The 21,686-nt window shown below is 44.3% G+C and overlaps 1 protein-coding gene across 2 annotated transcripts in view; it reads left to right on the top strand.

Moving 5' to 3' along the window:
- The window catches only part of PMP22 (peripheral myelin protein 22), a 30,810-nt gene extending 18,941 nt beyond the window's left edge, over positions 1–11,869 (top strand). For both annotated transcript variants that reach the window (XM_004760134.2, XM_004760135.3), the window contains exons 4-5: positions 2,926–3,066; positions 10,526–11,869. In XM_004760134.2, the coding sequence (XP_004760191.1) occupies positions 2,926–3,066; positions 10,526–10,689 (305 nt within the window). In that variant the 3' untranslated portion in view covers positions 10,690–11,869. The remainder of the gene's footprint in view (positions 1–2,925; positions 3,067–10,525) is intronic.
- The last annotated feature ends 9,817 nt before the right edge of the window (positions 11,870–21,686 follow it).

Here is a 21,686-nt window from a genome sequence, read left to right as displayed (position 1 = left end):
TGCTTCCTTTGAGATTCATGGAGATTTACTTGTCACCTAATACATAATGTTTAAGACTGTTCCTTATACATTTAAAAAATAATTTGTGGTCTTTGTTATATGGACACAAATTTTCTGTATAGCTACTAAGTTGAAATGGTTAATTCTGTTACCAGTAATCTCTCTGCTCTGTATTTTTTTCAGTTACTTGATTTGTTTATCCTGAGAGAGGTATGCTAATGACTTTCACTATGACTGTGACTTTGTCAATTTCTTCTCATTTCCTAATTATCTTTTACTTTATACCTTTTCTGAGCCATGCTATTTTTAAAAAAAAATTATTTATCTATTTAACAGAGAGAGAGAGAGAGAGAGAGAGAGCAGCGAGCGAGAGAGAGAGAGATATTGAGATCACAAGTAGGCAGAGAGGCAGGCAGAGAGAGTGGGGAAGCAGGCTCCCCGCTGAGCAGAGAGCCCGATGCGGGGTTTGATCCCAGGACCCTGGGATCATGACCTGAGCCGAAGGCAGAGGCTTAACCCACTGATCTACCCAGGTGCCCCTGAGCCATGCTATTTTATAGGCATAAAGGTTTATAACTATCTTTTCTTCATAGTCAGTTGGGTCTTTCCTCACTATGAAGTATCCCTCTCTGGCTCTTTTCATCTTTTGCAATTTAAATTCTGTGTTGTTTGATACCATTATTGCTATATTTACTTTTTTTTTATTACTATTGCCTGGCACCTCTTCTTAAAATCTTTTGATTTTTTGACTGTTGTTTGTTTAAGGTGTATCTCTTGTATCAGACTATCAATGGGAATTATGTCATTGAAGGTGAAATTCTTCATCTTCTAACGAGTGACTTGAACCCATTTACATATATTGTGATTGATGATGTAGTTCGACTTATTGTCTTCATGTATGTGTTTTATTGTACTTATGGTTGAAAAGCTTCTTCAGCCTTGTATCCCCAGAACTAACCATAGCGCTGGCCTCAAAATAGTAGGTGTTAAGCAAATACATATTCACTGAATAAAAATTTCCCTGAGCCCCTAATTCTGATATAATTTGACACCTTATGGCAAAATAACTCCATTGTAGTGGGGTTGGGACTCAAGTTCAAATTATTGGTAAAAGAAGTTTCAAGAAGGCTTTAGTTGCATTTCTAAGTCTAAGGAAATTCCTATTCCTGTAGATTTAGCGTCAAAGATTATGAGTTTTTTCTAAATGTGAGGTCTGTTGTTAGTGGTAGGAGAGGTAGAGTCAGGTAAAGGTTTCAGAATTGGAGGAGGAAATCCAGGTTTTCATCTGCACCAGCCACACTGCCTGGGAGAGTGTACCCAGAAGAATGTTTCCTAGTAAAAAAAAAACTCAGTCACTGTTTTCGTTCTGGATTTGGGTCTCATGTTATCTTTGTTTCCAGCCTCACCTACCAGAGTGCTGGATAACTGGTTTACCTTGGAAAAAATAACATTACGGCAACATTAGCTTTATTGCAGACTGCTCCCTTAGAGGAATTACTAGGCTGGAGAAAGACAAACAGATTAAATTAAGAGCTATATAAAAAGTGAAGTCAAGATAGCTCATAACCCGGGACATCATTTTCTTACCTTAATTGACCAAGACATTGAAAACGTAAAAGAAGCAAATGTTCTGTCATGGTAGAAAGAATACTAGACTGGAATCCGGGGCCTCCCAGATTGGCCGTGCCAGCTGGGCTCCTCAGAACATCTCCGGAAATCTCTGTCAGTACAAAGGGGCTGGACTGGTGGATCTCTGACATTTCTTCAGTTAACCACCCCCAGCGCCCTTAAAACTCTGCCATGATTTCCTTGTGACTCAAACGACGTTCATCGTGTTCTGGGACTGAGTATAAGCCATGTGGATTTCATAGCTTGGAGTACTGTGTGAAGCATGGATGTGATTCTTGAAGCTTTTACACACCACCCAGTTACTGGGCTGAGAGGTTGGAACCCTGTGGCTTCTCCTTCTCCAGTTGCTTCGCCTTGCTTAGAGTAACACCTTCCCCCAATGGTTGGCACTTGGAGGAAAGGACGTGAGTGACAGGTGGACAAAGCCAAATGCGGCTCTCCTAGGTGGACGCCATAGGTTCCCTCTGTAGGGCTGAGCCCAGGCTGTGTCGTCTTCTCTCCTCCCTCCCAAGATGACATTCTCTTGCGGCAGACGGTCAGCTACAGAATTCCCTTTCCTGCCTGAACTTCAGTAGGAAGCTTGGGGATTTGATCCAGTCTTGGGGCAGGAGGGGTAAGGGTGGGAATGGGCGCAGTTCAGTGAAGCTGTGGAAGTAGAGCCCGGTGTCCCATCTGGTGGCATGACCGAGCACAGACCGCTCTGAGCGGAGGCTCACGACTGGGGTTAAGCTTGACCAAGACATGGCTTGGCTGAACAAGTGGATGTTCATAGCACGCTCTTCTCTACTATCGTTTTCTTCCAATTTACTACAAAATTGGTTTTGGCATCAATAGTGTCTGTTCTTCTCAGCCATCCTCACGATCCCAAACTCTCCTTGGGGGGATGTTGATATTTTGAACAGTGGTTTTAAATTATTCTTGGAATATAGGGGATCCAAGAAGCAAGCCTTTGAAAACCCCTTGAGGGCAAGAAGAGAGAAGGCAGTGGGCGGGGCTCGGACCCTCTTCAACCTGCGTACTTATATGGGAGTAACTCATTTGGCAAAAAGACTGGGAAGGAGTTCAATATATTTTAACTTGAGTTTAACTCCTAGTAGTGGGATTAGAGCTGTTTTCCTGCAGCCCTTATTATACAAGTGAATGGTTTGAGTTCTGCTCATAGAAAAAAGGCTTCTGTCACCTGGGAGGACTGTGGTTTTCAGGGGTCATGGTGCACCAGGTGCCATGTTCCTCATGGCACAGCTTCTCCCCTGGTCCTGGCTGGCTTTTCTTAACCTGATGTCTCTCCCCTCCCAGAATGGCTGCAGTCTGTCCAGGCCACCATGATCCTGTCCATCATCTTCAGTGTCCTGTCCCTGTTCCTGTTCTTCTGCCAGCTCTTCACCCTCACCAAAGGGGGCCGGTTTTACATCACTGGAGTCTTCCAGATCCTTGCTGGTAAGTTGGAGATGATATCCAGTTCATTTGGAGACTGCCTGTGCAAGGCTGGGGAATGATGAGTCCGTAGAGGGACATGGCCCCGGAAGGACAGATGTTTGTGAGTCTTTTACATAAACCTTGGATGGTTTATGTGAAATACAGATGTGTGTGTGTGTGTGTGTGTGTGTGTGTGTACCTACACCTTAGAGTTTGGGAACTCTCCCCTATGCCATGGAACGAGATCCATAGGAAATAAGACTTAGGGGCTCTGGTGGGAAGGTCCCTAACCCAGCCAGACCTGTCACCAGGAATGAAACTATACTCTGGACCCAGAACCAGAGGCGAATGCCAAGAATATGAGTAGAGCCAAGGCCAGTCTTGAGGGTGTAGCCCCGTACATGTTATCCCCCAAGGAGCTGTCCTTGCTTCGGCGTGGAAAGTGGTCTCGATGTGCTGCTGAGCTCTTGTGTCCTTCCTCTAAGCTGTGTTTCTTACTCTCCTTTATTCCCCCTCCAGGGTTCTGGTGGGCTTTGATTTACTGTTGTCATCCTCAGGTGTCTTCATTTTGACACCTCCGTGTAATGTGCCATCATTTCCAACATGGGGCCATGATGACACATGAGAGGTTTCCTTTGTCTCTTCCTTAAATTGCCTTCATGTCCCCCCACTGGACAGGTTATCCATATGTACAGTATGCAGAGTCTGAGAAGCTCCTGTTATACAGGGTGATGTCTTCCAACTTGGTCTCTATATCCTGAGCAGTGTCTTTTTCCATTGACTCTTTATCTTTCTGCCTGTTGACTCCCAGTTGACTGAGTCAGCAAACACTGGAGAGAAGTAGGGGCAGATGGGGTGGTGGCTCCTAGAGTCCATGCTAATAAGTCATAAACTCCATATATACCAGAATACATCCATGTCCTATGGGATGTTCTAGTATCTGGCTGAGTAGGCAAAGGGCTATGCTATCTCTTAGTTGGTTGTTGGAATGTCCATGGTGCTGAATCACCATCCTTTCCCTGGAAGCATCATTGGAAGGTTGTAACAGCCTACATGTCCTGGATGGATGGATGGATGGATATGTGGATACAATGGCTTACACATAGCTATATGGTAAGGCACAGCCTGAAGCTGAATGCTGATGACCTTTTTCTAGAAGCTGGAGAGTTTACCCTTTCCCAGCAGAAGGAATTAGACTGGACAGCTCCTTCTCATTAAATCCTTAAATACAGCATTTCAGTATGTACCATTTGAGGATTTCAAAACCGAAGAGTGCTTTGCTACTTGCATAGTTTTATTATACCAAGGAAGGCTCCTGGAGTGTTGCCAATTTTGGTAACTCACAGATTATGGAGTAAGATATCATTCCTAGGTATGTAAGAAGCAGAGCTATCATTAGTCACTCTGCTTCCAGAAATAATACACAAAACTAGAAAATATTCTGGGATTTCTTTTTTGGCTTGTTATTTACAGTTCGATATCAAATCAAATGATGATCATACTTTTGCATCAATGGATGTGTCCTCAAGATAAAACAATCCAGATTTAGGAAACAGAACTTTCATCAAATGTGTTACTTTACTGATAAATTGAAACCAGGAGAGGATCATGAGCCGCCAGGGTCATTCAGCTCACGCAAGAACAACATATGCCTCCACTTCCCCTCATTCCACAAGAACTCTATATTTAGTTAGGAACTTCCTTCTCATTAGAGATGCTGAATCCACCAAAACTGCCACAGCACCCAACACCCAAGGCAGAAACTCTGCTTCTTCAGCATGGATTTGCTAACCCGTCCTGTTCTGGCTCTCCTCTGAACTCAGTGTAAGCCCGTTAGAATTCTGCTTTAAAAAAAAAATCTAAAAGCACATGATTTGTTCTTCATTTTTCCCCTTTGAATGTAGCTTCTTATCTCTCATGGGACCCAATTTTCAGTTTATCAGTTTGGCAGCCTGGCAGCCCCTATTCAAATAGGAAGTTGTCTTGAATTAGCTGTGTCGAGCCACAGGAGTGGTCATAATTTATAAGCCTGAAGAATGTTCTGTTCCTAACTGTGAGTGCCAGTTCACGTGAGCTGAAAGGATCCTCTGGTAACCCCAGGCTCTCCAGAAAGTTGCATTTGATCTTGCTCTGAAGGGTCTTGCCACTCAAGTGGAGGACTAAAAGAGAAAGGGTCTTCCCTTAGAGATTTCCATACTTCTTCAAAGCACCAAAGCATTTTATTTTATTTTTTATTATATTTTTAAAAGATTTTTATTTGAGAGAGAGAGAGCACACACAAGCAGACTCCCCACTGAGTAGGGAGCCTGACTCGGGGCTCAATCCCAGGACTCTGGATCATGACCTGAGCCAAAGGCAGATGCTTAGCCAGCAGAGGCACCCGGGCACCCTGCACTGAAGTATTTTAAGTGGAAGCCACTGGTCCCTCCCAGGCGGCTGTTTTGGGCTGCTCTGCCCCTGCCTAGCATCCCTTTGGAGGGCCCAGCTGTGGTCTTCATAGATCACACCTGAGCGTGTGGGAAAGGCAGGTATAAGGTGTGGGGGGCTGTCGGGACTGACTGTAGCTTTAGGAGCCGTCTCTGCTTGCTCTAGATTATACCTCTGTGGGTGCTTATCCGTCCGCCTGCTTTGCTGCCTCATCGCCTTCTGCTTTTCATAAAAAGCCACAAGTCTCACACTTGATTACATACTTCTTGGGTTGGCTGCTTCCTGGAGACGGGTCAAGAGGCTCCATCTAGCTCATTGTTTTTCCATCTTAGCTGTGCATCAGCATCCTCTTTTTAGGGGTGTCACCTGGGTGGCTCAGTTCGTTGAGCATCTGACTCGTGGTTCCAGCTCAGGTCCTGACCTCAGGGTCGTGGGATGGAGCCTCGTGTCAGGCTCTGTGCTCAGCGGGGAGTCTGCTTGAGATTTTCTTCCTCTCCCTTTTCCTTTGTCCCTCCCCCTGCTCATGCACACACGCTATCTCCTTCCCTCTCTCTCTCAAATAAATAAATAGTAACTCTTTTTTTTTAAAGAATCACCTTTTTAAAAAGAGCTTTGACAAACACACCAGCTCTCAGGCTTCATCCCTGGAGAGGTCTTGGGTGGGACTGTGCCCTGGGTGGCTCTGATGTTCATCCAGGGTTGGGAACTGTTGGTGTGGCCATCATACCATCCCTAATCTCACTGTAAGGTCTTCTAGGAATTTCTCTGCCCACCACGCATCCCATTCCTGGACCATCAATTCTTGTAAACCGCCTTCTTAGAGAAGAGCCATTCCTGTCCTCTCTCTGGATTTTGCAGTCTTTTTTGTCTTCAGAACCAGTACCCATGTTCTCAGGCAGTGCTGACCCTGACCCCAGGCCTGCTGGGCTGGGTTACGCTCCATGAGAAAGCATCAGGAAATTCACAGAGATACAGACCTGAAAGACAGAGCCCCTGTTTGGATTTCTATTTAACGACTCGGGACCCAGCACCGGGCTCCGGGCACGCCACATAGAAAGCCCTGAATAAGCCGCTTGTTGGATGACTGGATAATTGTACTCCGTCTGGCAATTGTTCTCCAACTGGCAGAATCAAACGCGGGTCACATGTGTTGTTACTATATATTGTGATTAGCGTGAAGATCAGAGAAGACGGTAAAAGGAGACCCCCTGAGTGAGTGGTTCTGTTTGCTCTGTTTCTTCTGTCAAACAGACGGATACAGATGTAGGGCTTTAGAACGAAAGACTTTGGGGGATGAATAGAACAGCACAGGGCGCTCCCTATTCCAAAGGGGTCAAGGGCAGCAGCAGCCAGATGTCACGTTTAGGAACCGCCCCCATCGGGGTGAACCGTTCTAGACGTTGCATTCGCGGTGCCCAGGTCGGAATCCGGGAATGCGGTCGGCAGCTCTCGAGGTGGTGAGAGTCGCTTGGATGCTGAAATCGGAAGCTGGGCCAGCAGGGCAGAGAAGGTTCTGCGTTGACAGACAGAGAGCCCAGCACTTTCAGAGGAAGGGAGCTCCCAGCCTCTTCCTGCCCTACCTCAAGACCCTCAGAACTGGGGGCGGGGGGGGGGTGCAGAACTCGAAGGCGCTCACTCTTCCAACCAGCGCCACGAGGCTCCTCGTACCCCCCGTTTACTCTCTAGCCAGGTTCCCTCCGGCTTCTGCGGAGGTCACTGATCTAACTCCCTGAGTTCCTCTGCTCCTTTCGATTCTGTTGATGGCTTGTTCCTCCCAGCCATTAGCCTGTAGCCCTTCAGACATCCCTGTTTTCCCAGTGAGCTAAGTTAGCTCATCAGGGGGCCATGCCAGGCTGGGTCCCCTGTCTCCCTTAACCCAGATCCAGTCCATTCCTGTGTGGAAGTTGTATCCATTTCTGTTCTCTTCTTATCCTGACTGACACCACAGCCATTGTGCAAAAGCCAACTTGGGCGCCTTCCCGTCCCCTCTCATTGCCACCCCGAAATCCCTTTCCCACACTTCTCCCAGAGTGACCTTTCTGAAACCCACCGCAGATCATGCTTCCCCCCCGGCTGAGGACGGTCTTCCCACCACAACTTCCTCAATGTGCCACTCAGGGCTCTCCCGCCGCCCCTCACGCTGCCCTCTCTGTGTCCTGGGGGATTCTTGTCAGGACCTGCTTCCCCTGCCTAACTCTTCCACACCCTCTAGACTCGGGTCAAGCACCGTCTCCCCCCATCAGGCTTCCCTGGGCCCCCCAGTTTGGACTCTGTGCCTGTCCATCCTCTCAGGACATCATCTGATGCATTTCTCTCTCCCTCTCTTGAAATCATGTCAGGCCATATTGGAAGTTTCTGCGGGCATGTCTGCTCCTGAATGACAGTCCCCCCTGAAACTAGGGGCCATGTCTTATCCATCGTGGTGCCCTCAGTAGCCAGAACAGTGCCTGCACACAGTAGGTGCTCAATACATGTGTTCAGAGCCAAACACAATGGAAATAAGGAAGTTTCGAGACCTCCTGCCATTTCTTGCTTTGTCTTTGGCCCCTTGGTTGCTCCCGTCTGAAGGTGTGGGGCTCTGATTGCTCACCCGTGGTTGCTGTTGCTGTGAAGGCGACTTGAGGCCTCCTCTTCAAGGGGGCTTTAGGGAGCTGGTTCCAGAGCCAGCCACCCTGGTAGGGAGAAACTCGCGAATGTTGTCTGGACAGGGTTAGTGGCCCCCACTGATAGCTGACTGCCCTTCAGGACTCAGGTGCCTATCAGGAGGTCCCTGTCACTCCCAGAGCACAGATGGCTTGTCCGTGGGGAAGGAAGGCACAAAGCTTGCTGAAGTGACAGCAACCTTTCCCGTGGGGGACCTTCATCGCCACGCCCCCACCTACCGGTGGGTGAGGAAGCCAGTTACCACCCACTTACCGGGATGAATGTTTCGGGACTGTCGTGTGGCATCAACTACCCTATATCCCAGGGCTGTACAGACAGACAGCCTTGTAATAACATATCCCCTAAAACATCAGTCTCCTGACGACAGTAATTACAAAGCACGGCTTTGTGAGTTAGCTCAGCTCACTGCAAATCCTGGCAAAGTGCAAATTCCTCTGCCTCTGAGATGTTCCTCAGGCAAATTTCATGTAAACTAGGCCATCTGCTTAGTCGCTATGCTTGTGAATCCTGCCTCCCTCGGTCCCTCTTGGTCACAGATGGAATGCTCACTCCTTCCCAGTGAAATCCAGGCACGGCTGGTCTGCACAGCTCTCGTGGCCTTTTTTCAGGAGGCGGCTAGTTAGGCGCATGGCCCATTTGGAAGCCTGGCCAGCGTGACAGGCATCGGCCTGGCCTTCTCACACTCTGTTCCCTCGGTCACATTTCTCTTTGCACAGCCCTGCCCTCGTTAGGTAGGTCCAGCCGCCCTGATAGGGAGAAACTCTCGAATGTTGTCTGGACAACATTCTCCCAAGAGACAACCACAATCTTTCTTAAAGATGCGAATCTGTACTTGGCTGAGGTGACCTTGGGGGCCATGGGGGATGGGAATTGGGTATCACGGGCCTCAGGGCAAATAAAGCGTGTTCCTGACAGATCAAAACGGCTGTCTTCCCCGAATGACAGTTTGCCTGCTCTGGTCCCCGCCCCCCCCGCCCCCCCACCAAGCAGGCATCTTGGCTGTCTCTGGAACTTTCTGTAGGTAGTGGATCCTGGATCGCATCCCACTGTAGTTCCAGGACCATTGTGTGGCTTTCTTAGCGGGGGCCAGCGGAGTGGGAGTTTTCTCCTCTGACTTGGAGAAGGACAGTCTTATCAGGGTGGTGAATGTAACATAGTCCCACTTATGCACTTTGTTGAAACAAAGTTGCAGTGTCCCTTGGAACAGCAGCCTGAATAGCAGTGAGGTTAGATGTAGGTGGTCTGGGGCACTGGGAGCTTTGGAACCACAGGAATCCCGCAGAGCATGCTGGATTTATAATAAAGCCACTCAGAGCCTCTCACAGACCATGTTTTCAGGAGGGAACAGAGGGAACAGGGCAGGCTTTGTGCAGCTCCGGGCTGGGGTGCTGGCATCACCAGACTCCCTCCCTTCAGGGGGATGCAGACTGCCACTGTGGGCATAGACCATCACTCTTGAATTTGCCTGCTTCAAGAGCTCCTAGGTAGAGCTTTTTCTTGTCCTTCCCACACCAGAAGGGTGCAGACGTAGGCAGGGGAAAGTTCTCCTGATTTATCTGTGTATTCAATAACCTTCCTCTCCTCTTTGGGGTTCAGACCCAACCTTGAGGCACCAGGAACTGTTGGAAGGGACCAAGCACAACGATAGTTTCCTCCTCTCTCTGCCTCCTGGTCATATCCTGTCCTTCCTCGTCCTCCTCTTGTTCCTCTATATTCCTTTGTAAGCCTAGCGATGCCCATAGGCATTGATCACTCAATCTGATACAATGCAGTCCTGCTAAGGGACCCTGTGTTCTGCCTGGAGCCCCGTGCTCTGGCCCTCACGCCACTCAGGTGGCAGAGTGTCATTTCACTTTTCTGGTTCAGATGGCATCACGGCCCACTTGCAGAGCAGTTCACAGGGTCCTGAGGGCTCCCACCCTGGGAGCCGACTTCCCAGCCTTCCTTGGAAAGAGCTAGGCAGGTTTATCCTACAACCCAAATTCTTGCTGTCGACTAGGAATTGGTGACAGTTAAAGGAACAGAGACGGGGCAGAAAAAATGACAAGGGACCGTGGAGATGCTGGTCTAGGTCAACATAGATCGGAACCAGAGAACAGATTACTTTTTGTGTTTCTAGATCTTTGAACTCCTCCTCTCAACCTGGCAGTGGGTTCCTTCCCGAATCAGATATGCTTCTCTCTCTGTGTTGTCAGCCAACAACTGGGCAATCTGGTGTGTGTGTGTGTGTGTTTGTGTGTGTGTGAGTGTCTGTGAGTGTGTGTGAGTCAAGAGCAGGGAGTGGTGTGGGCAGGTACACCCCCAGTGTGGGATCCGCACTGGGGGTGTTGGACCGGGGACCCCTTGCCGTGACCTCTCCCTCACCGCACTTGCCTCTATCTTTCCCCAGGTCTGTGCGTAATGAGCGCGGCCTCCATCTACACGGTGAGGCACCCGGAATGGCATTTCAACTCGGAGTACTCCTATGGCTTTGCCTACATCCTGGCCTGGGTGGCCTTCCCCCTGGCCCTTCTCAGCGGCGTCATATACGTGATTTTGCGGAAACGCGAATGAGGCGCCCAGACAGCTGGTCTGAGGCACTGAGCATACCTAGGGGAAGGGAGGAAGGAAACCAGAAACCAGAAAAAAAAAAAAAAAAAAAAAAAAGAGCTAGCCAAAAAACCCAAACTCAAACCAAACCAAACAGAAAGCAGTTGAAAGGGGGGGGTTAGTGTTGACTGAAGATGTATATAATATCTATGGTTTATAAAACCTATTTATAACACTTTTTACATATATGTACATAGTATTGTTTGCTTTTTATGTTGACCATCAGCCTTGTGTTGAATCTTAAAGAAGTAGCTAAGGAACTTGACATCCTAACCGTGTAATCGAGCTCAGTATTTTCCGTTCTCTGTTTTTCGTTCTTTTTGTTTTGCCCAGTCATGAAATAACTCCGTCTTGCCCCTTCCCTTTTATCAGAAAGAAGATACCTCCCTTCCGCTCCACCTCATTGAGAAAACCAAAGTGTGGGTAGAAACCCTGAATGGCCAAAACCCTTAAATTGTGGGTGGCCCCGTGCTTCTCCACAGAGACGGGCGCTGCGCACAACCCCGTGCGAAGCCTCACGCTCACGTGCGGGAAACCCCCAAACTGGAGCCCTTGGCAAAAACACAGCTTGTGGCCTCGGAACGCTTGCCCTTGACGGTGGGTGTCTCGGTCACATATCGAGATGAGAAATCGGTGACAAGAAACCCATGAAATGGTGCTATATATCTACCATTCCTTAGTATCACTAATCATCTAAACCACTCACTGGAAATTCAATTAACGGTTTTACAACATAAAGTAGAATGGAGACCTGAATAAATAATTCTCTGTAATATAAATGGTTTATAACTGCTTTTGTACCTAGCTAGGCTGCAGTTATTCCAATAATAGATAAATAATAAACACAGCCTTTATCGCTCCCACATTCTTCTTACGGTCGGAGCATTGGGACAAGCTCTAGACCCTCCTCCCCCCCCACCCCGCCCGGGACTGTGCGTTTCCAGGGCTCAGCTGGGTCTAGACTGTTCTCTGCCTCCAAGGACTGTCTGGCAATGACTTGTACTGGCCACCAACTGTAGATGTAAATATGGTGCCCTTCTGATGCTAAGACTCCAGACCTTTTTTTTTTTGCCTGTGCTTTTTTTCTGATTTTATACCAACTGTGTGGACTAAGATGCATTAAAATAAACATCAGAGTAACTCACTGATCTCTCTTGGAGTTTTTTTTGAACCTTGGCTTGGGGGTGGGGGTTGCCTTTCAGAGTGGAGGAAAGAGATGCTTTGGCGGAAACCAAGATTGGGCTCATGGTCTAGGTTGGCTTTTGGCTTTCTTGCAGGTGACAGGGAGCACATCGTGCCTTCTGTAAGCCTGTGCAGATGTCTGCTCTTTGGGGAGGACGAGGAATCGCAGCTGAAACAAACTGTAAATGGGCTGGAAGGGACTTGAGTGTTCATTAACTCAACCCTCTCTCCCGCGCTCTCTTCTCTGATGAACTGCACAGGGGACTGTGGAAGCATGTCATGCATTCACCTAACATATGGGAAATGTTGGCATGGGCTGTGCACACCCCTATCCTCTAAAAGAAGGGGGAGGTCAGATGAAGGAATCACTGGATGATGACTGGAGGCCAGACTTCCAGATAAAACATTAGTAGGCATTGGGCGCCTGGGTGGCTCAGTGGGTTGGGCCTCTGCCTTCGGCTCAGGTCATGATCTCAGGGTCCTGGGATCGAGTCCCGCATCGGGCTCTCTGCTCGGCGGGGAGCCTGCTTCCTCCTCTTCTCTCTCTGCCTGCCTCTCTACCTACTTATGATCTCGCTCTGTCAAATAAATTAATAAAATCTTTAAAAAAAACAAAACAAAACATTAGTAGGCATCAACTAAGTTCCTGATGGGGTCCTGAGGGAGGGCACGGGCTGACCATGTCATCTAGCTCTGGGGTTCTGGGCTGTGTCTCACCTGTGGATATTTTTACCCATCGATGTTATATCGCACACGTGCAAAACATCAAGCTTACGATCCACTCGGCGTTGCTCTGATACTCATTAAGCACCGACACTGAACTAGGCACCAGAGGTCAGGAAATGATCACATATATTTTTTTAAAGATATAATTTATTTATTTTAGAGAGAAAGAGCATGAGTGGAGAGAGGGACAGAGGGAGAGACAGAGAATCTCAAGCAGATTCCATGCTGAGCATGGAGCCCAACACTGGCTTGGATCCCAGGACCCAGAGCTTAAACCAAGAGTCAGATGCTTAACTAACTGAGCCACCCAGGGGCCCCTAGGATCACAAAGGGTAATATTTTTGTGAGAGGCACAGGCACACAACTATATCATAATGAAGGACAAACTGATTAGGCTCCTTGGATTTGAACCTGCCCTCTCTCCCTTACCAGCTGCAGAAGACTGGGGTCAGACCAACTCTAAGATTTCATTTTCTCATCTATAAGATGGACATGCCAATGCCCAATTTATGGGATTGTAGAGATTAAAAAGCGACGGAAAATATAAAGTGCTTATTAGTGTAGTGAGCAGTAGACAGAAAACCCTCTGTAAATCAGTGATTATGACAGATGCGATGTTCGAGGTGTATTGAAAAGAGATATTGATTGTTCCGGGGAATTCGAAATCCCAGGCCCCCACATTAGAGTCTCCCATGCAAGGGCTACCCCAGAGATGTGGATTCCTTCTGTCTGTCCTGGGACCCACCCCGCCTCAACAGATTTAAAGGACCCTGCAGGTGATCCCAGTGCATAGTGGGGGATGATAAACCAGGAGCCTGTGAAATGTTTTTTAGACTTCACTGTGGTTATGAATCACCTGGGAATCCTCCAAATGCAGATCTGGTTCCATAGGTCTGGGATGGGGACTGAGGTTCTTCATTTCTGATTTGTGCCTAAGTGACGCTGATGCTGCCATTCCACGGACCACACTTTGAGGAGCAAGGGTATGAATGAACCCACCTTCAGGAACCTCATGCTCTTGGGTCTTTGGACAGCTCTGACAGGAGGGCTTCCCCCTTTCTTCGTTTTCAGTAGTGATGGGCTAACTCTGCTTGTGACTTGCATAGACAGGGTTGGGTGACAAGATGGCCACCAGGTGCACGTGAGACATAGGTGATTGGGAAAACTAGGAGTGTCACTTCACAAGCTTATACATTGAAAAGTACACTTTCATTTCACAAACCTTCCTGTATAACATTGACCTAACATTTAGAAATTTATATACATAAGAATAAAGCAGAAAACCAAAAGTGGCCCAAATGTCCCCACCTGGGAAATGCTCTTGGCATTAAAAAAAAAAAAAAAAGTAATACATATCTAGGATCATAACATCCTAGAGACATCTGGAGGGGAAAATAACATGGGAAAACCTCTTTCCTACCTCCCCATAGTCTCTTGCCAAAGATAACCCATAAGACATGGCTTATGATGTCTTCCACATAAAAAGACAATGACCACATATATACACCCATCTAAGTATTTGAAAAATGTGCCCCAAAGGGACCAAGTTACTACTACCATGGTGTTCTTTTCATTTAATAACATACATTGGAGATCTTTCTACATCAGCATATACCTCATTATTTTTAATGAGCTTGGTTTCATGCTTTCAGAATTATGCATCATATTTTGCTGTGTACCTACACCCTCCTCACTGAGCCCTGGCTCAGAAATTTTTGCCTGGGTGGAGAAACATCCACAAAAAGATAGTTTCTCCTCTCTTTCCCAGGAGCAAACCACACCTACTCCAGAGAGTGAAGTTCAGGCCACAAGGATGGTGGAAGTGCTGAGGGAAGGCAGTTGGGAGGAGATTCAAGATACAGGCTAAAATGCTGGCCGCCTGGTTTGCAGGAGAGAACAAGGGAATAGTCTGGGTAGGAGGAACCCTCTGGGATCAGAACAAAAAAATCACACCCTGGCTTCAGAAACTGTTCCTTCCAAAGAGTTGGAATGCGACTGGATTAATCGGTAGATCAATTTATGACTCAGGGCATTATTGAAAACAATAGAGAAACCAGCAATAAATTAATGGGGTCTAACAGTGTGACATGATCTGGGAAAGAGAGTAAGAAAAGCCTGCTGAATCCCTGTCATCCCAGGATGAGAGTGAGGGTTCCAAAGCGGTGCCTCTCTGAGGAACAACATCGGAGGCTGAGCACTGCTGGGAGGAAAGACAGACGCCTCACTAAAATGATCTAGTTATGGACGTGAGGGCGATCTGGCTGCGATATCTGTCACCCCATTGATCGCCAGGGTTGATTTGGCCGATCTGGCTGGCTATGCGGGTGTCCCCTTTCTCTCTCACCGCTCCACGTGCGTCCCTCCTGAAGCTGCGTGCTTGGTCAAAGAGGGTGACCTTCCCTGATAGAGGAGAGGACCGTTCTTCCGTCAAGGGTATACGAATAGCTGTGCTCCTCTGCTAGAACCTCCAAACAAGCCAAAAAAAAAAAAAAAAAAAGATCTAGTTAGTTACCAAATACAAGCATACCTCGTTTTATTGTGCAGATCTTGTATTTTTTAAAAACTGAAGCTTTGTGGCATAGAGCATTGACCAAGTCTATTGGCGCCATTTTTTCCAATAGTATTTGCTCACTTTGCATCTTTGTGTCACATTTTGGTAATTTTAGCAAAATTTCAATCTTTTTCACAATTATATTTTTTTATGGTGATCTGTGACCAGTGCTTATGACTTGCTGAAACCTCAGATGATAACATGTTTTAGCAACCAGGTATTTTTTTTTAATTTTTTAAAAGAATTTCTATTTATTTTCTAAATTTCAGTGTTCCAGAATTCATTGTTTATGCACTACACCCAGAAAACAAGTATTTTAAATTAAAGTATATACATTAGGTTTTTCAAACATGATCTCGTCACACACTTAGTAGACTACAGTACAGGGTAAACACAGTTTTTATATGCACAGTGAAACAAAGAAAAAGCATTTGACTTGCTTTACTGTGACATTTGTTTTATTGTGGTGGTCTGGAACTGAACACATTGTATTTCTGAGATGTGCCTATAATTAAACAGTAACAAACTCCTGAGTAGGGACAATATATTATCTAAAATATCTCATCTACAATAAATTATCTAAAATATCTAGTTTTCAACAAAAAATAATATGAGGCATGCAGAGAAACAGGAAGTACTACCCATACACTAGAAAAAAGTAGAAAAACTTATCTATGAGGGGCGCCTGGGTGGCTCAGTGGGTTAAAGCCTCTGCCCTCCGTTCAGGTCATGATCCCAGGGTTCTGGGATCGAGCCCCGTATTGGGCTCTCTGCTCAGCAGGGAGCCTGCTTTCTCCTCTCTCTCTCTGACTGCTTCTCTGCCTACTAATGATCTCTGTCTGTCAAATAAATAAATAAAATCTTTTAAAAAAAAAAAGAAAGAAAAACTATCTATGAATGAGGCCAGTGTCAGATTTATCAGAAAAAGGCTTTAAAGCAGTCATTGTAAACATATTCACACAACAAAGGAAATCATGATTAAAGAAGTAACTGAAGGTATGATACTGAAGGTATGATAACAATGTTGCATCAGATAAAGAATATAAATAAAAATATGGAAATTATGAAAAAGGACAAATGGAAATTACGTTGTTGAAAAGCACAATAAGGCAAAAATCATGACACACCAATCAATAGACTCAGAAAAAGCATTTGACAAAATCCAATGCTCTTCTATGACAAAACACCCAAAAAACTAGGAATAAGAAAATATCCTCAACCTCATAAAGGACATCTATAAAAAAAAAAACAAAAACCCACACCTAACATCGTATTTATTGCTAAATTATTGAATACTTTTCCTCTAAAATCAAGAACAAGACAGAGGTGTCTGTGCTTATAACCTCTATTTAACATTAACTTGGAGGTTCTAGTTAGGACAGTTAGGCAAATTAGGTAAAAAAAATTGCACCAAGATTAAAATGGAAGACTAAAACTATCTCTATTCACAGATAAATGATCTTGTATATAGAAAATCCTAAGTAATCCAATAAAAAATTTAGAACTAATTCATGAATTCAGAAAATTCATGGCATGGTATTGGCAGGACACAATTCCAATGTATAAAAATTGATTGTATTTCTATATTTTCAATGAATAATTAAACAATAAAAATAAGAAAACAATTCCACCTAGAATAGCACCCAAAAAAGGATAAGATGCTGAAGAATAAATTTAACAAAAAAAGTGCAAAAGTTTATAGTTTGAGAATTATAGAACATCAATGAAGACATTGAAAAAGACCTAAATAATTGAAAAGATATCCCATGTTCATGGATCAGATAATTTAACATTGTTAAGATGGGAATGCTCCTAAATTGTTCTGCATTTTCAGGACAATTACCATCAGAATCCCAGCTGATTTCCTTATAGAAACTCATAAGCTCTTTCTAAAATTCAAATGGAATGACTGGAAATCCAAAATAACCAAAATAATCTTGCAAAAGAAAATGGTAAGAGGAATTCTCACTTCCTGATTTTAAAACTTACTACACAAGCAATGGTAATCAAGATAGTCATTACTAGCCCCAAAATAGACATATTGATCAATGGAATCAGGTTGAAAGTCTAGAAGTAAACCCACATTTCTATGATCATATATCATAAGCTCACATATATTTGACCATGTTCTATGATCAACTGAATTTTGACAAGGGTGCTCATACCACCTACTGGGGAAAAGAATGGTCTTTTCAACAAACAGTGCTTGAACAACTAACTATCCACATACAAATAATTAAGTTGGACTTTTATTTAACAGCACATAAAAAATTAAAAAAATATTTTATTTATTTATTTGACAAACAGAGAGAAAGAGAGAGAGAGCACAAGTAGGCAGAGGGAGAGAGAGAAGGAGGCTCCCAGTTGAACAGGGAGCCTGATGCAGGGCTCAATGCCCAGACCCTGGGATCATGACCTTGCTCTGAAGGCTGTTCAGAGCCTTAAATGACTAAGCCACCCAGGCACTCCAACAGTGCATAAAAAATTAACTCAATATGGGTGAAAGACCTAAATTAAAGATCTAAAACTACAAAACTCTTAGTAGGGGAGAAAATTTAGGAATAATCTTCATGACCTTGATCTTGGCAAAGAGTTTTAGATATGACACCAAAATCACCAGCAACAAAAGAAAAAAAATCAATAAATCGGATGTCATCAAAATGAAAAACTATTGTGTTTCAAAGGACATTATCAAAAAATGAAAAGACAAACCACTGGATAGAAGAAAATATTTGCAAGTCATATATCTGATATGGAGCCTGTATCCAGAATGTATTTATAAAGAACCCTTATATTCAATAATAAAAAGACAAATAAACCAATTAAAATATGAGTGAATAGAAATTTGTCCAAGGGGGGTACCTGGATGGCTCAGTGGGTTAAAGCCTCTGCCTTCGGCTCAGGTCATGATCTCAGGGTTCTGGGATTGAGCCCCAAATCAGGCTCTCTGCTCAGTGGGGAGCATGCTTCCTCCCTGCTCTCTCTGTCTGCCTCTCTGCCTCCTTGTGATCAGTCAAATAAATAAATAAAATCTTAAAAAAAAAAGAAAAGAAATTTGTCCAAGGACAAAATATAAATGGCAAGCAAATACTCCACACTCAAATGCCTAGCATTGTAAGTCATTGAGGAAATGAAAATCAAAACCACAATGAGATACCAATTCACCCCTACTAGGTTAGCTAAAACCAAAAAGCCTGCTAATGACACATGCTGGTGAGCCTGTAGAGAAAGTGTAGCCTCATAGACTGATGGCAGCAATGTAAATGGTGCAACTGGTTTGGAAAACATCCTATCATTTCCTCAAAGGATTAAAGATAGAGTTACCATATGACCTAGTGATTTCTGTCCCTGGAATATACCTGAGAGACATCAACACACAAAAGGCAGACATATAAATACATGGGTGTTTATAGCAGTATTATTTATAACAGCCAAAATGTGGAAACAGCCCAAATGTCCATTCCCTGATGAATGGATAAGCAATAAGTCTTATACCCACCTGCCGGAATGCTATTTGTTCACACAAAGATACGATGTTCTGCTATATGCTACAACACAGGCGAACCTTGGAGACCTTATATGGGATGAAAGAAGTCAGTCACAAAAGACTATAAACTATATAAGTCAATTTCTTCAAAAGTCCAGAGTGGGGAAAGCTACAGAGACAGAAAGATCAGTGACTCTTTAAGACCGGGGAAGGGGGGATGAGAATGTAATGGGGTAGGGTTGGAATAACTCCCAGGTACCATGTTTCCTCTTGGGGTGATGAAAATGTTCTAAAATGGACTGTATTTCCACAGAATTGAATATACTAAAAACCAAGGAATTGTACACTGTAGTGGGTCAGTTGTATTCTAGGATAATTATATATCAATAAAACTGTTAATAGGAAAGAAAAGAGACCACTGTCTGTCCCAGCTGTTGGTAGATCTCTCATTAAGTCTGTTCTTCCTGTTTGAAAAGTAATACAGCTTTTATTTTCGTGGTTTTTTTTTTTTTTTAAGGGACAAGATTCTTGGGTGCCTGGATGGCTCAGTGGGTTAAAACCTCTGCCTTCAGCTCGTCCTGGGATCGAGCCCCACATTGAGCTCTCTGCTCCATGGAGAGCCGGCTTTCTCCTCTCTCTCTGCCTGCCTCTCTGCCTACTTGTGATCTCTCTCTGTCAAATAAATAAAATCTTAAAAAAAAAAAAAAAAAAGGACAAGAGTCTTATTCTTTCCGAGCACTAAAAAGCAAGACAGGATGTTGAAGATGGGCAGTTAACATATTTCTTCACTAACAGAATCTCGGGTTTCCCCAGGGGATTGTTTGGATGACACTTATTTTCCATCCTGGAGCTCTTCTGAGAAACATTTTAATCTCAGGAATTGATACAAATGGAGTTTGGATCAGAAACCATCCTCTTAGCTGCTTTCTGCCTGTGGGCTCAGGCTCAGGGTGTGGACCATTTACAGAATGTCAAGTGCACAGAGTGGGGATAGCAGTTTAAGATGTGGGAGTCCTTGTTCCCATTTCTTTTCTCTCCAGGGTCTTGTACCCTCACATCTTAGTAAACGCTAAACTCCAGTTGTCTGCAATTCTTCAAAGTGCTGAGAATGGCTTAGTCTTTCTGCCCTTAGCATCTGCTTTTAGACAGCTTTTCAATCTCTTGGTCTGCTGCTTGTTAGTTTGCAAACCTCTTAAGGGGAAACTCAGAATTAGTGGTGGGTGCACCTCACTGGGTTTTATTTTCTCTGATCTCCTGGCTCAAATCCTGGTGGCCTTGGTGTCACAACAATGCTTTCGAACAGATTTTGAAAAATTTTATCCAGATTTTTCAGTAGTTTGCAGCCAGGAGAATGGGGCTGCTAGAAGCTGCTGTACATGAAGGCCCTTTTATTTTGAAAACGATTATTTACTTTGAAAGAGTTTATGTTAAATTTATAAATTTTAGTTGGGAGAAAATCGCTATCATCCCACGCAGGTCGTAGGGATCAAGGCCAGCCAGGCTGCCCCCAAATGTGCCACTTCGTCATGTTGATTCTTTTATTTTATTGTTTTAAAGATTTATTTATTGATTTGAGGGAGAGAAAGAGCATGCACAAGCAGGAGGGGCAGAGGGAGAGGAGAGAGGATCTCAAGCAGACTCCATGCTGAGCTCAGAGCCAGACATGGGGCTCAATCTCAGGACACTGAGATCACAGCTTGAGCCAAAATCAAGAGTTGGATGTTTGATGGACTTTGCCACCTAGGTGGCCCTGGCATACTGATTATTTTTAGTAGAAGTTACTTAAACAATAGCCCATAGAGGAAGGACACGCAGACCCTTCTCTGTCACCCTGAAAGCAGGAAATACACCTCCCATGTGAAAAGCTCCGTCCCTCCATTAAGGAAAAGACATCCTTACCATCAGAGATAGAGACTTTAAAAGCTAAGAAATCTGTAAAAACAAACTTTGTTACTTTTTTGCTAATCTACTAACTCAGCCCAAATTCTGCATTAGAATTCCTTAATGATGTTCCTTAATGAAACTCCCTATACCTGTTTTCCTTGTTATATACATTTCTCACAAACTTACTGTGTCTTTGCCTCAAATGTATAAAAGCTGTCTGCTTTTGTCATTTCTTTAGGTATCAGTGTCATCATTGGACCTCCAGGCATGTGTAATAAAACTTCGGGTTTTTCGTCTATTGTTAACCCATCTCATCTAAATTTAATTCTTAGTTCTGCTGGAAGACCTCGGTTAGAGGGAGAAATTTTTCTCCCCAACAAAGTGCAGAGTATGAGTGAATGCTAATCATTCAGTTCTTAGTTTATACTTTAATAACATATTTTGCTTTCTTTATACTGATCCTACATTTTTATATGAATTCTATTTTTTTACACAATTACATGTTTTCTGATTTTTGTGAATTATTTTAATTCCACTGTATTTTATTGTTGTTTTTTGTGGACATTTTGGAAAACTACTGACATTTCTTCTCTTTCTTTTTTTTTTTTTTTTTAAAGATTTTATTTATTTATTTAACAGAGAGAGAAATCACAAGTAGGCAGAGAGGCAGGCAGAGAGAGGGGGGGAAGCAGGCTCCCCGCTAAGCAGAGAGCCCGATGCAGGACTGAATACCAGCACCCTGACATCATGACCTGAGGTGAAGGCAGAGACTTTAACCAACCGAGCCATCCAGGTACCCCAAACTACTGGATTTTCTTAACCAGTTTTATACTTGGTTCCCTTGCAGAACTGTCTTATTATTTTCAACATTTCTCAATTGGTTATCTTGACTTTTCACACAGGTAATCAGTGCATAGGCAAAAATAGAAAAATGAGATAATGTGCCTCTTTTTCCCTTCCTGTATTTATAGTTCTTAGATCTTTGATCACATTATTGATCATCTAAAACTTTCAGAACAGGCCAGATAAGAGCTGTGAAGTAGACATCATTTTATTTTTTTCTGAATTTAATGAGAATGCTAGTGCTTATTGTTAATTTATTTAAAGATAATTTATTTCAATAAGTACATA

This window comes from Mustela putorius, unplaced genomic scaffold (assembly GCF_011764305.1).
Source record: "Mustela putorius furo isolate JIRA1106 unplaced genomic scaffold, ASM1176430v1.1 tig00000867_pilon_pilon_pilon, whole genome shotgun sequence".
Classification (NCBI taxonomy): Eukaryota; Metazoa; Chordata; class Mammalia; order Carnivora; family Mustelidae; genus Mustela; species Mustela putorius.
Note: the sequence above shows the minus strand (reverse complement) of the source record. Positions and strands in the feature narration are given on the sequence as shown.